This window comes from Rattus norvegicus, chromosome 12, assembly GCF_021556685.1.
Source record: "Rattus norvegicus strain SHRSP/BbbUtx chromosome 12, alternate assembly SHRSP_T2T, whole genome shotgun sequence".
In the NCBI taxonomy this organism is placed as follows: Eukaryota; Metazoa; Chordata; class Mammalia; order Rodentia; family Muridae; genus Rattus; species Rattus norvegicus.
In genome coordinates, this window is record NC_141545.1 from 52,839,224 (window position 1) to 52,854,835 (window position 15,612).

Below are 15,612 nucleotides of genomic sequence, written 5' to 3' on the forward strand. Positions count from 1 at the left end.
TCAGGATGATTTTCATCATGAAACGCACCATTGTCCGAGTCTGCACTGACAGCAAGAAGTTAAAGAGGGAGCGGAGGAGGTTGTTCAGGTGGGTAAAGGGCTCGTCGTACAAGGATAGGATCTGAGTTCAGACCCCCGGAACCCATGTAAACCAGGCAACATACAGCAAGATCGGAGATAGAAAGAAGAAAACTACTCCAGAAGCTTGTGGGCCAGCCGGCCATGCATGCACAGCAGAAAACAGAGACTCAGTCTTAAGGTAGAAGGGTGAGACCAACACCCAAGGCTGTCTTCTGACCTCCACACAAATTCTGTGGCACATGAAGTCCTGCACTTACACACACACACACACACACACACACACACACACACACACAAGCACAGAGCATGTAGCATGTAAACACAGGACTCTCACACACTCACACACATACAAACACACATACCTATGCATGTAGCATGCACACATGGGCACTCACACATATACAAACACACATACACACACACACACACACACACAAAGGGGTGCAGCTGCCCCTTGCACACACACGTGTACTCACACAAAAGAAATTAAATATTGTCCATGTAACATTTTTACCATTGTCTATATGCTCAAAGGAAACACTGTAACCTCACTAGAGTAAACTGTCAAGAGCACAGACTCTTTCAGAGGTCCTGATTTCAAATCCCAGCGACCACATGGTGGCTCACAACATCTGTAATGGGATCTGATGTCCTTTTCTGGTGTGTCTACAGTGTATTTACTTAAGATCCATCCTAGCAGCGACTACAGTGCAAGCTGCACACGACCTGTCTGTAGTGAGCCATGACAATGACTGGGTTTTGAGACAGAATAGAAAAGGCTGCACATCGTTCTTATTGTATTGAGTATAGGTAACACTGAATGTACCGTGATAGTGATTTTCAAGTGTAAAATTGAGTCATAGTCAGTACCCACCCGATGTTCTAGTACCCGCCAGTTCCCAGTAGGTAAACAGCATTACACTGCTTGCCCTAAGCAGTCTACTTGTCTGAGATTGGATCCTGAGGTGTTGATTTGGTCCTAACTTCTCTAGGAGCTGGAACATCCCATTACAACCTCTCCCTGGCTATTTAACCCCTCACCCCTTACCCTTGAGACAAAAGCCTTTGGAAGCACAGGCTGTCCTCAGACAGCTATTACGACACCAAGGATAACACTGAACTCCTGCACCTCCTGCCTCATTTTTTAAGTTGTTGAATTCTAAGTATGCCTCTACCTTGCCCAGCTGTCTTTTTCTGTTAGGGATTGAACTAAACACTTTATACTAAATTGCATGCCTACCGAATAAGGTCAGAGGCTGACTGCAGATGGCCCAGCATGTAGAAGTGATTGCCCCATATACTGGTTAGGGTATTTTTGTTTTTTTTTTTTTTATTGTCAACTTGGCTCAGTATCGAGGATCATCTGCTAGAAGGGAATCTCACTTGAAAACAATGCTTCCATTAGAGTGCCCAGTAGTCAAATCTGTGGGGCATTTTCTTGATTAATTTGGGACTGCCAACCCCAGTTAGCACAGTACTGTCTGTCGCTAGAGTGTAAGGAAGCAGACTAATCAAGTCATGAAAACTGAGGCAGTAAGTGGTATCCTCCACAGTTGCTCTGCTCGAGCTCCTGCGTTGGCTTTCCTCAGGCGTGGGTGCTGATCACAACATAAAAGCCCCAGTACACACTTCCCTCTCCAAGTTGCTTCTGGTCAGTGTTTATCATAGCAACAGTAAGCAAAGTAGTCCAGTCCTCATACCAGGAGTGGAGGACTGTCATGATGGCTGCAGTCATGTTGTTTTGGGGAAAGGATTCCAGGACTTTGGAGCTTTGGCCTGGAAAGCTGTCAGGTACTCAGAGATTGGTAGGTTGTTCTGTAGACAATGCTGAGAGGAATGCAAGCAACAGAGACCTGGCTGTTTTTCAGAGGTCCTGAGTTCAATTCTCAGCAACTACATGGTGGCCCATAATCATCTGTAGTGAGATTTGGTGCCCTCTGCTGGCCTGCAGGCATACATGCAGGCAGAATGCTTTATATATAATGAATAAATCTTATTTAAAAAAAAAAAAGTTCTGTGAAAGTGAGGTTGGGTGGAGTGATGCACGCCTTTAAACACAGGACTTGGGAGGCTGGAGCAGGCAGATAGATCTCTGTGAGTTCAAAGCCAGCCTGCTATACAGAATGAGTTCCAGAACAGCCAGGGATACGCAGAGAAACCGTGTCTCAAAAACAAAAATAAGCAAGTAAAAAGAGTCTGTGAAATGAAACAATTTGTGCACTGAGATAATCAATACTACTTAGCTGGGGCTTAAAAATCTGCTCTAATTAATAAGAGCCCAACGTCATCAACATCCTCAAGGTAAGATCTTCTGGGTCAGCACACAAAAGCTGTGGTCCAGAAAGAGTCCAAAGCTGCATCTCAAGCTGGAATTTCACAATGTGTAAAGAGTCTCCCACAAGATACTAGTTTTGAAGGCATGAAGGGATCATGGGCAGCAGCTGAAGCTCACCACTGTGTGGCAGGGTCGCAGCATCCCTGAAGAGAAGCCAAGAGGTCACTGACAAAGATGCAGATTCAGCTGCAGGTGGAGACCCCATAACGCCAATGTGGTATGACCAGAGGCAGCAGCAGGTGTGAAGGGGTGCCAGCATTCAAATCCAAGACAAACTGTGTGTGCCATACATGGAGGTGGGGGTGGGGGGGGTGGGAGTGGGGGATGGGGTTGAAGCTGCTAATGACTTCTCAGTTCAAAAGATCAAGAGTGGGACCCAGACCTTGGACTCTGAGCTGGTTACTTACCACTGTTGAGATTTGGTTTTTCCTTTGATCTGATTGTAACCCGGTTCTTTCTTTTTTTTTTGTTTTGTTTTTTTTTGTTGTTGTTGTTGTTGTTCTTTTTTTTCCGGAGCTGGGGACCGAAACCAGGGCCTTGCGCTTCCTAGGCAAGCGCTCTACCACTGAGCTAAACCCCCAACCCCAACCCGGTTCTTTCTTAAAGTAATAAAAAACATTTTAACAGGAGCCCGCAGTTAAGACAATTTGATTGTTTTTGAGAACTTGAACTTTTAAACTGCTGAGATTTTCTTTCTCAATTTCATTTTATATGCATGGCTACTTTTCCTGTCTGTGCAACAATGTGCAGTACCCCAGAGACTAGAAGGTATCAAATCCCCTGGAACAGAATTATAGGCAGTTATGAGTCATCATGCAGGTACCAGGAATCGAACTTGGGTCCTCTAGAAGAGAAACCAGTGTTCTTACTTGCTAAGTGTTCACTTTCCAGTCCCAAATTCTCTTTTTAAAAGACAGTGGTGGGGCTGGAGAGATGGCTCAGCGGTTAAGAGCACTGACTATTCTTCCAGAGGTCCTGAGTTCAAGTCCCAGCAACCACATGGTGGCTCACAACCATCTGTAATGGGATCTGATCCCTCTTCTGGTGTGTCTGAAGACAGCTACAGTGTACATTATATGTAATAAATAAATCTTTAAAAAAAAAAAAAAAAGACTGGTACTTGAAAAAAAAAAAAAGGACTGTGTTTCACATTGTGATATTAATTCTTGTTTGTTTTGCTATTGTTGCTGTTGTTATTTTGGGGTTTTGTTTTGGTTTTGGTTTTTCTTTTGAGACAGGGTCTCTCTACATAGTCCTGGCTGTCCTGGAACTCACTATGAAGACCAGGCTGGCCTCGAATTCACAAAGAGCCACTTGCCTCCCAAGTACAAGGCATGCATCGCCACCCGCAGCCCATGACGTCAGCATTAATATGAAATCTTGGGTACAAACAAGGAAAGAATGGTTATGAAAGAGATACGTTTGCATGTCAAGTTGATGAGGAACCAATTGTACTGTTTTTTTTGTTTGTTGGTTTGGTTTGGTTTTACTTTGTTTTGTTTTTGTCAACAAAACAAAGCTGAGCTAGAACCATCTGAGAAGATGGGAACACAACAGGAAAAAAAAAGTGTCTCCATCACGTTGGCTTTTACACAAGTCTGTGAGGCATTCTCTTGATTAGTGATTGAGGCAGGTGGTCCTGGATTACAGACAAAAACAGGCTGGGCAAACCGTTGGGATGCAGACTAGAAAGCAGCACTCCCCCACAGTCTCTGCTTCAGTTCCTGTCTCCAGGTTCCTGCCTGGGCTTCACTCAGTGAGGGACTGTGATCAGGATGTGTAAGCCAGATAAACCCTTTCCTCTTCAGGCTGGTTCCGATTGTGATGCTTATTACAGCAACAGGTTAGGACAAGGACAAGCATGCTGACCTGAATTCAATCGCCGGAATCTATGGCAGGAGAAAATTCCTGAAGCCTTTCCTCTGAGCTCCACGCACATACCACAGTATACACATTACACACACACACACACACACACACACACACACACACACACACACACACACACAGAGAGGTAATTAAATAAATTTTAATTAACAAGAAATACACTGGCAAAAAAAAAAATACAAAAAGAGAAAGAAAGAAATACACTGACTATGGAAGCTAATGACTGTACCCCTCAGGAGGTAAGACAGAAGAACTGCCCATGAGTTTGAGGTCAATGTGGACTACAGCGTGAGTTCATGGGCTACACAGTGAGTTCATGCCACCAGTCTACGCTATGAGTCCCTGTCTCAAGAAAAAAACAAAACAAAAAACAAAAAACAAAAAAAAACAAAAAAAAAAAACAAAAACCAAGGAATAAATATGATAAACCATCTGTGTTTTTGGAATTTAATTAATCAGGCATAAGGCTCAATAGTCTAGCACTTTACCAAACACACAGAGTGTCCTGGATTTGAACACTAGCATTCCCAAATATTAAACAAACAAAAAAGGAAGTCAAGCACAGGCTGGAGAGATGGCTTAGCTGTTAAGAGCACTGACTGCTCTTCCAGAGGTCCTGAGTTCAATTCCCAGCAACTGCATGGTGGCTCACAACCATCTGTAATGGGATCTGATGCCCTCTTCTGGTAGCTACAATGCATTCCTATAAATATAATAAACCTTTAAAAAAAAAGGAGGCCAATCACGATCGATCAATTTGATTACTCAGCACACAATGGCATCTACCATCAAGCATCAATCAACCCACACAGGAGAGAACTGTTCCCTGCATTGTCCTCTGGCCTCCACGTACTCACTGTGGCATGGGTGTGCGCACAAGCATACACACAGTGACTCATAGGTCATTAAAAGCTGCTTTTCAGAAGTCATCACTAGTCAGACAGAGTGAGGCAGGCTTGGAATCCCGTCTGGGAGGTAGAGGAAGGAGTATCCGGAATTCAAGCTCATCCTCGATTGTACAGTGAGGTTGAGGCCAGAGTAAGCTACATGAAAAGACAGGCTAGCCAGACATGGCGGTGCCCATCCTAATCAGAGCACTTGGGAGGCAGAAGCAGGAGAATCTCTGTTGAGTTGTAGGCCAGACACAACAACAAAATAAAACCCCATGTTGAAAATAACTAATGAGGGTTGGAGAGATGGCTCAGCGGTTAGGAGCACTGACTGCTCTTTCAGAGGTCCTGAGTTCAAATCCCAGCAACCACAGGGTGGCTCACAACCATCTGTAATGAGATCTGATGCCCTCTTCTGGTGTGTCTAAAGATAGCTACAATGTACTTACATGTAATAAATAAATAAATCTTCAAAATAAAAAAAAAAGAAAGAAAGAAAATAACTAATGAAATAGATGGGAAGATACCCTGGCCTATAAAACGTTTGCTAGGCAAGCATAAGGACCTGAGCTTAGATACTCAGCGCCCGCATTAAAAGCTTGTCTCTAATCCCAGTGCTGGGGTGGTGAAGAGCAGGACATTCTAGGCCTTGCCATCCCATCAGAACGCTCCAGCAACATTGGAGAAGACACTAATACTGACCCCAGAACTATCCACACAATCCTCACACAGGCAAACACATAGACTACACACGAGAAGTTATCAGAGAAGCCAAGCCTCATGGCACAGGCTAATCCCAGCACTAAAATTTATAAGGAAAAAAAAAAGTTTATTTAAACTGATCATTATCAAATAAATCAGTAGTACGTGTATCACAAAGCTCGACAGCTACAGGATAAATAATAAGGCTATAAAGTCAGGTATCAAAACACTAACCCGTGAGAACCCATAGGGGAAAAAGGAGTTTTAGTCTGTTACATAAAGGAAAATAATTTACCTTCCAAGAGTTTTTGACATGATGTATTCGTCTCTTAATTCCTTAGGATAAACTGACTGGTCATCTACAGTCAGATCAAAAAATACAAAAACTGAGAAGAAAGGACAGAAATGGGCTCGTTAATTCACGATTACAAACCTGGTTCACAAGTTTAACTACACACAGGGTATAAGACAGAGAATTACGCTCATCGTGTAATACAAAATGAATCCTTTTTACTCCGGGGGCAAAAAGATAGTTCTGTAAGTAAAAAATCACTTGCTATGTAACGTCTAATGACTTCACTTTGGTCCTCAGAACTCACAGTGGAGGAGGAAATCAACTCATAACAGTTGTTCTCCGACCCCACAGGCATATTGTAACATGTAAGCCTACACACACATGCACACACAAATCTTTCTGTCTGTCTCTCTGTTCTTGTCTATCTGTCTCTCTGTCTCTGCATCTGTCTCTTTGTCTCTCTCTCTCGCACACACACAGACACACATACGTGCGCGCGCACACACAATTAATAAATGTAAATTAAAAAGGTAGAGATGAGAGTAAGACACTTTACATTACCTGCTGGCCTCCACACCTACACAAATGCACAAACACCTAAACAACACAAAATAAGTACTCAGCAGGCAGAGGCAGGCAGGGTTCAAAGCCGCCCTGGTCCACATAGAGAATTCTAGGTCAGCCACACAGTAAGACCTTGTCTCAAAACATAAAATCAAACAAAAAAAAACACCACAACTCAGGCAATGGAGTTAACCCTTGAATGGTATCAAATGTTAACTTACTTAATTTGGCTGGTTTAAAGCATAATCCGTAGAGACACAAAAAATTCCCCTTTACAGAGCTAAGAAAAGCTCATTAACCACAAGATAATAACATTTACCTTTATTTCTACACAGTGAAAGTGCGATTTCAGAGTTGTTACTCAAAGGACAGCGTTTTCCTTTCCCGATAAGCTCTGTATTTACAAAGGTTCCATTTCCACTGTGGTCTTCTAGGTATACAATGTAACAATTCTTAGGGCCCATTTCCTAAAACAGAAAATTTCATTTGACAGCAGGATTTAATAGTGCTAGACACCCCAGAAGCAACAACTCTGAGTAGAGAACGGCCACTTACCCTGAAGATGCGAAAGTGCTTCTTGCTGTAAGTCCGGTACTTATCCGTCCTTTTCAACAGTGGTCCATCGAAGCAATATTCACAGCTTTTATCCCTCCCGAACCAGTAGTTGTCATTAACACAGTCTGTTAATACGCAAACACACAGCAGAGAACGTTATCAAACATGCTTTGATAGTACTAATTGGAGGAAGGGTCTAATTCTGTGCAGTGGTGTACATGTGAGCCCCCGCAGGACAAGCTCAAGAAACTTGCCTGCACAGAAAGATGCTGTCAAAACAGCAGTGTGTAAAAAGATGATCAAAAGTAGATTTGATATCAAAATTTTGTATTTAATACTAGGGGACACTGGCTGGGGTATAAGTCATTGCACAATGCAAGCTTAGGAAATTCAAGGTCTTGGGTTCAATCCCCAGTGAGAAAAAGGAGTTGGGGGCTGGAGAGATGGCTTAGTGGTTAAGAGCACTGACTGCTCTTCCAGAGGTCCTGAGTTCAAATCCCAGCAACCACATGGTGGCTCACAACCATCTGTAATGAGATCTGATGCCCTCTTCTGGTAATGCCTGAAGACAGCTACAGTGTACTCGTATATAATAAATAAATCTTAAAAAAAAAAAAAAAGAAAGAAAGAAAGGAAAAGGAGATGGGGGTGGGGGTGGGGAATATAATTATACAACAATGTCTTTGTCTTGTTTTAGGCTTTTTGCTATGTGATTATTTGACCCTGGTATTTTGAGGCAGGGTCTTGTACCCTCCAGACTGGCTTCTACTTCTCTAGGTAGCCAAGAATGATGGTAAACTTCTAATCCTTCTGCCTCAGTTTCCCCAATGCTAAGTTTGCCATCAAGTACCAACTTATGTGGTGGCTAGGGATAAAACCCAGAGCTTTGTGCACACTGGGCAAATGACCTACCAACTGAGCTGCATTCCAGCTCTATTCACTCATACTCTGAGAGAGTCTCACGTAACCCAGCTGGACTCGAACTTGCTATGTATCTGAGCTGGCCACGAATTCCTGATACTCCCAAGTGCCACGATTACAGCATGTGCCACAACACCAGGCTGTAACACAGGTTACATAATTGATGGCTTACACATGACCATGAAATGTGGAGCAGCCATTAAGACTCCTTGCATAAGCCAGGCAGCGGTGGCACACCTCTTTAATCCCCGCACTCAGGAAGCAGAAGCAGGAGGATGCCTGAGTTTGCAGCCAGCCTGGTCTACAGAGTGAAGTGAGTTCCAAGACAGTCAGGGCTGTACAGAACAAAAAACAACCTGTCTTGAAAAACCAAAACAGGACTTCTCAAAAAGCTTCTCAAATAGTTTTTTGTTTTTAATGATTTTGAAAAATAGGTAGTTACCTGCATACATTACCTTCCTGAGGGTTCCTATTATGTTCAGTACAAAATCTACAATCTTCATGTCCTACCAGGTGCTCAGTTCTAGGCACTTGCCTCCACGATGCTTCTCCACTTTGCTAACTACCCCCAGCTCCGCTGGTCTCAATTTCACTGCCCGAACAAGCCAGGCATACCATATTCCTATTGTGTAACAGCTTCCTCAGAGCCGAAAAGCTTCCATTTTGGAAGAAGACACTTTAAGATAGGATGAGTAAAGGAAGGTGTAACAAGAGGATATTTTAAGAAACGATCTATGGGTGAAACAGTAGGTTCTTCTAAAGGGGAGATGCAATGACTCCATCCTGCAGGCAGACTCCACAAGACAAAAAAAACAAAAACAAAAACAAAAAAACAAAAAACAAAAACAAAAAAAAACAAAACAAACAAACAACTAAAAATTGCTTTGGACCAGATTCACTAAGTCCACCCTCCCCAGGACTATATAAGCAGTGAAGACTGCCTCGAGTCACATAGACAACCAGACAAGCGGCAGAGAAGACACTCAGACTAGCCACACCGCTTGCAAGAAGCAGAGACCAGCCTAGACCACCTACCTGCCTAGGAGAAACACACCAGAGGAGCTGCCTGGAAGAGGTTCAGACCAACTGATCCATCAGGACACAGGGCTGCACAACCTCCAGCCCAGTGAGCTGCCTGTAGGCTGTGCAGTGTGCTCCAGGTCCCCAGCTTTGAAAGCTGTCACCCATGCTGGGGTGGGCTTTGGTGAGGCAGTGGTCTCTGAGTCTGTTCCTCTAAGTAATCCCTCACCCATACTCCTGTAAGTAACCCCAAGAGAGCTCATCTGTACATCAAGGTGAACTTTAGTGCTATGAATACTCTGTTCTGTCATCAGCTTCTTCTTCTTCTTTTTTTTTTTTTTTTTTTTTTTGGGGTTCTTTTTTTCGGAGCTGGGGACCGAACCCAGGGCCTTGCACTTCCTAGGCAAGCGCTCTACCACTGAGCTAAATCCCCAACCCCTGTCATCAGCTTCTTAGTTAGGGTTTTACTGCTGCAAGCAGACACCATGACCAAGGCAATTCTTATAAGGATGACATTTAATTGGAGCTGGCCTACAGGTGCAGAGGTTCAATCCATTATCATCAAGACAGGAACATGGCAGCATCCAGGCAGGCATGGTGCAGGAGGAGCTGACTTCTACATCTTCATCTGAAGGATACTAGAAGACTAGCTGCCAAGTAGCTATGATAAGGGTCTTAAAGCCCACACCCACAGTAACACACCTATTCCAACAAGGCCATGCCTACTCCAACAGGGCCACACCTCCTCCAACAGGGGCATACCTACTAATACTGCCACTCCCTGGGCCGAGCATATACAAATCATCACATCTCTCTACCTGGGGTGAGCAGACATGTTTACTTCTCCAGAGGAATACTGTCAGACAATACTTCAAACAGCTCATTTCCTCTCTCCCTCTGTGTTTAAAGCCAAAGATGAGTTTGGACTTACATCGTCCTCTTACATCTCACCACCTCATTGATCATCACAAGAAAGTCCTGCTCTGTTACTCTACAAAGACGATCCCTTGTTATACTTCTCTGTAAACCTTCCTGACTTTCCCCGTTAGAACATGACATCCACCAGGACAGCTGTGAACATCTTACTCAACAGTGTAGCTGCAGGCAGGTTGGTGGTTCCACAAACCTTTAATCCCAGCACTGGGAGGCAGAGGCATATAGACTTCTGAGAATTCAAGGCCAGCCTGGTGTGCATAGTGACTTCCAAGACAACCAGGGTTGTGTACAGAGACTATCTCCAGGGGGAAAAAAAGGGAGGAGGGACAGATCCACAGTCAGGCATGGTGGTGCACACCAGTAACCTCAGCATGCAGAAGGTACTGTCAGGAAGACCAGAAGTTCAAGGTCATCCTTAGCTACATAAACAGTTTGAGGTCAGCCTGGGCTCCATGTGAAACACTCAAGAAAACAAAAAGAAATAAAGACAAAAGAATTGTTTTGAGAACAGAAACAAAAGAAAGAAGAGGGGAGAAGGCAAGGAAGGAAAGGAAAAGGGAACCTTTTCAACTCATTCTGAGGCCAGTTAAACCTTAGTAACAAAGACAACACGAGAAAACTACAAGCCAGTGTCTCTTATATAAATGCAGAGTCAAAAATGATCAAAAAGTAGCAGCAAGGTGTAGCAGTGCTGGTGTCTACAGCTCACACCTGTAACCCAGCATTCAGGAGCCTGAGGCAGAACCGCTGTGAGTACAAGGGTAGAGTCATCTACTTAGTGAGTTCCAAGCTAGGCCAGGGTAAAAACCAAGGCTTTGTCTCCCAAATAAGCAAAGTCAGCTGTAGTTAGTGTTAAAGAGGTTGAGGCTGGGGGGTTGGGGATTTAGCTCAGTGGTAGAGCGCTTGCCTAGGAAGCGCAAGGCCCTGGGTTCGGTCCCCAGCTCCAAAAAAAAAAAAAAAAAAAAAAGAGGTTGAGGCTGGAGGTTTCGGGGTTCACAGACAGCTTCATCTACACAGCAAGTAGATGAGTATCATAAAACAAAACAAAAAGAGAGAGCTAAGACTTGTATATCGCAATGTACAGCCGGTTGTGGTGGCGCACGCCGGTAGGATTTGCTGAAGGAGGCAGAGGCAGGAGGATCACGAGTACATCGAGTACATCGCAATGTACAAGGCTCTGTACAAAGAAACTGAAAGTTGACTTCTGGAAAGATACCCCACATTCATAGATTGAAGACAACATGGTTATTAACTGATCATTCTTGCCAGGTACTATAGAATGGTTCTGATGCTTTGATTGGGAATCTGTGTGTGAACGCTGAAGATCCTTTTCCCCAGTTGGTTCTTGATTGATCAACAAAGATGCTAGCAGCCGGGGCTGGAGAGATGGCTCAGTGGTTAAGAGCACTGACTGCTCTTCCAGAGGTCCTGAGTTCAAATCCCAGCAACCACATGGTGGCTCACAACCATCTGTAATGGGATTCAATGCCCTCTTCTGGTGTGTCTGAGGACAGTGTACTCACATACATAAAATAATAAATAAATAAGTCTTTAAAAAAAAAAAAAAAAAAAGATGCTAGCAGCCAATGGCTGGGCTGAAAGGGCAGGACTTCCCTGGTTCCACCAGGTAGTCTTAAGAGATTCAGGAGGAGGAAAGAGATTAACCATGCTTTGGAGGGAGAGAGAGCCACCAGCCATGTGAGACCACAGGTGGAGTGGCCATTGGCCCGTTCCCCGACTGTGTCTGGGGCAGCAGGCAGGAGGTTAGAATTGCAACGAAGGCACATTTGGGCACATTTGGGGTACCTGCGAAGGTTACCAGGCAGCTAAGCTGAGTGTTTAGTGTTTAGCCAGGAGTACTGGCGGGAAGGGCACACTAGCTGCGGGAGGCTTAGAAGTGTCCAGCCATTGTGCTAAAAAGCATATTAAAAATAAGCTTGTGTGTGTGTGTGTGTCTCATGTGCACACACGTGCCACATGCGTGCCTTTCATCTGTGGCTCCAAGGGAACCAGGGCAAAAGCTGGTAGCACATTCTGATTGGAGACTAAAGTGGGATAGTAGAAACTACACACAACAGAGTACACTACCTCATCTACAACCTTTCATCCAGGAGGTGAGGTGAGAACAGCCGGCCTGGGGACATGAGAAAGTAAGTGTGATTGATGGTTAACCTCGACTGTCCACCTGACTGAATCTGAAAACTAAGGGACAGAAATCTGGGTGGGTCTGCGCAGTATCAGCTGGAAGGAAGAGACTTTACAACAGAGTGGGGCATCACGTTCTATGAGCCAAGACAGAAAGGTCCGAGGGGGAAAGGGTTGCCTGCTTGCTTGCCTGCGCTTCTCGCTGGTAAGTGCGTCTGTTTCATTATTTCTGCAACTTTCCTTTGCCACTTCTCTCCACTACAGAGTGAAGATCAGCAGCTCTCTAGGAACCCTCCAGGCTGCCGGTGCCAAACTGGCACCGCTGAGACTTGTGCACTGGGCAGCTACTAGGTTTTAAGTCTCTCCATCATGAAGAGAACTATTAATGGATGACCTGGACCATATTGTATAAACGGATCTAATAGACACCCCCCTTTCCCCAGTTTGGGGTTGCTTTGTTCTGTTTTGTTGAGGATTTTTTTGTTTGGTTTTTTGTTTGTTTGTTTGTTTCTTTTGAGACAGAGTTTCTCTATGTTGCCCTGGCAATCCTGGAACTCCCAGGCTACCTTCAAACTCAGAGCTCATTTTGCCCCTGCTTCCTGGTACCACCGCATCTGCGCTAATCCAGATCTTTTGAGGTGGGAAGATCCACCTTTAACCTGGACCACCGCTGCTGGCAGCCTATATAAAGGACAGGAAAGAAGGAGGCTTGCTCTCTCTTTGCCAGCTTGAACTCACTCTTACGGGCAAGTTCATCCCTCCGCTAGCATTAGAACCTACTCCTACAGGATTCTAATGTATACTGAAGACCAGCTAAGACATCCTGCTTTGTGGACTGAACAACTACCAGATTCTTAGACCTCCCATGGGTAGCCATTGTTGAATTAGCTAGACCACAGCAATGTAAGCCACTCTAATTAGCCCCCATATATGCACATATATACACATACATACATACATACATACATACATACACATACATCATTCTATCAGTTCTGTTCCTCTAGTGAACCCTAATACAAGTATCTTTCCAAACTAGCTCAGGATGAGTTGGAAATCCACATTCAAATGAATAAATTTGAACCACGTGTGGTTGGCATGTGTAATCCCAACTAAGACAAGATCAATGCAAGTTCAAGGTCACAAGGAACTACATCGTGAGTCCCAAGCCTACCTGGGCTGCAGAATTCCTTGTCTCACCAATGAGTAGAGCCTGGTAATGTGTGCCTATAAACCCAGCACTTGGGAAGTAGAGGCAGGAAGACCAAGAGTTCATTACCCAGGCTGAGCAACGTAGTGAGTTCAAGGCTAACCCAGGACAACATGGGACCTTTTTCTCTGAAGAAAATTTTAAAAAAAATTTGAGGCCAGCCTATGAAATCTAACAAGATTCTATTTGAAAATAAAGATAAGGGAGCCAGGGATAGCTTAGTCTAAAACCTCTCTACCATGCGAGAGGCCCAAATCTGATCCTCAGTATGAAGTGGCAGCCAGGAGGAGACACTCTCCACCACAGCCAGTTACAGGGGCCCTGAGGTTTCTGCTACAACAACCTAATCACCTTCCCTGACTGTTTCTCTCGACAACGCACCATATATTATATTACCAAGTGCCTTACCTAGATTCGAGAATCCATCCTGAAGAGCCCATAGCCGAGCCCAAGGAGTAGGTCCAGGCTCTTCCGGTTCTTGGTCCTCAGGAATAGAACAGAGTTCCTGAGTAGACACTGTCTCTAAAGAGCTCAGGGTCCCAGAGCTGGAGTGGGAGGACTGGCTGGAGGATGGCACTGTGCTGGTGGAGGAACTGGATGCACCCTGATACTGTGAGAGGTCGTGCAACTGAGAGGGGGTGCCTTGGGACTGGCTGAAGCCGCCTTGAGACTGTGAACAGGAAGCACTGTCATGAGCCTTCGAGGAGGTGCTGCCGTGGGACTGATGACTCTTCATATCCGACCTTGAGAGCACGAATCCAACAATAAGGAACAAGGCTCAGGACTCAAGAGTAAAGAACGGAAGCTGGACAGATTGGTTGGGCAGGAAGAAGCATATACTATTCTTGCAAAACCCAAGTTCAGTAAGTTCTCTATACCTAGTCTGGCAGCTCAAGGTTGCCTGTAACGCCAACTCCGGTGGATCTGAAGTAGATCTCGGCCTCTGCAAGCACCAGAGCATGTATACATTCCCACCCACATAACATAATTAAAAGTAAAGTGAATCTTTACCCAAAAATTAGGTATGTGGCTATAACTCAATGGTAGATGGTGGAGCCTTTCTCCAACAGATGCAAAGCACTGGATCCCATTCCCGTATCGTCAAACATCCAAACTGAAGACAGTTAAAAGTGTACAATTCCCAGCACCCACAACCAGAGGATCACAAACACCTGTAATTCCAGCTCTTGGGGGATACAGTGCCCTCTATTGGCCCCCGTGTGCACTGCACAAACTTAGACACAGACACGTGATTTTTTTTTTTTTTTAAATAAAAGTTTAAAGGAACAGGCACATTATGACCACCTTAAAAAGAAAGGCAGGCCCAATGATGGGTGAAAAAAAAAAAAAAGTGACCACAGCAAAATCCCAGGATTATGAATAGAATTACAGAGGCCACTTACAAAGCGTTAGACCATCTTCCTTCATGTACAGATGCTGTTTGGTTGTCTCCTATCCATTCCTTGCCATCCTACCCCACACGTATGCTGAGTACGCTGACGTACCCTCTTCAGTTCCTGCAGAGCCTAGCAGCGAAGATTGGGTTCTCAGTTGGTATTTGGGAAAAAGCAATCTAGGGGCTGGCATGAACATTTATAATGTTCGTTATGAAAACTACTTCGCTCTGGCACCAAACAGCCCAGCGTTGTACCTTCCTATGTGTCCAGACCTGTTTCAGCTCGCAAGTAACAAGGAAAGTGAACTTCCCCCCAGAAGGGCAGATAAAAAGAAAGGGTTGCCTATGCACAGCGCCCCCTCGCTCGCACGAGTAAGCAGACAAAGCGGAAGCTGCGGAGGGCCCATTTGCACAAATAACCGGAGAACGGTATTCGAATCCTCAAACACTCAAACAGAAAGTTCCCCACTTATGACTCACCGCCCAAGACCACCAAGAGCTACAAACACTCCAGAGCCGCAGCCAGTGGTGTGGCGCTAAACCTACCGATACAAACTCCACCCTCAGCCAATCAAAAGGCCTTCCTCCTCGGCAGGACCAATAAGAAAGCCCAAAGGTGGCTTCCCCCGCACAGCCTCTAGGTTTTCTGGGAGTTGTAGTTTAGCTTCCAAAACG

General features: G+C 44.8%; 1 protein-coding gene across 5 annotated transcripts in view; it reads right to left on the reverse strand.

The window, feature by feature from the left end:
• Positions 1-15,510, reverse strand: part of Chek2 (checkpoint kinase 2) — a 32,455-nt gene extending 16,945 nt beyond the window's left edge. The window contains exons 1-6 of one of the 5 annotated variants that reach the window (XM_087577544.1): positions 15,484-15,510; positions 14,945-15,067; positions 13,950-14,284; positions 7,310-7,434; positions 7,074-7,221; positions 6,191-6,281 (exon numbers count right to left, since the gene is read on the reverse strand). In XM_087577544.1, the coding sequence (XP_087433670.1) occupies positions 6,191-6,281; positions 7,074-7,221; positions 7,310-7,434; positions 13,950-14,277 (692 nt within the window). In that variant the 5' untranslated portion in view covers positions 14,278-14,284; positions 14,945-15,067; positions 15,484-15,510. Of the gene's footprint in view, positions 1-6,190; positions 6,282-7,073; positions 7,222-7,309; positions 7,435-13,949; positions 14,285-14,944; positions 15,068-15,417 lie in introns of those variants that run through there. The other 4 variants (XM_087577541.1, XM_087577542.1, XM_087577540.1 and 1 more) reach the window with 4 other exon arrangements.
• Between the last annotated feature and the right edge of the window lie 102 nt (positions 15,511-15,612).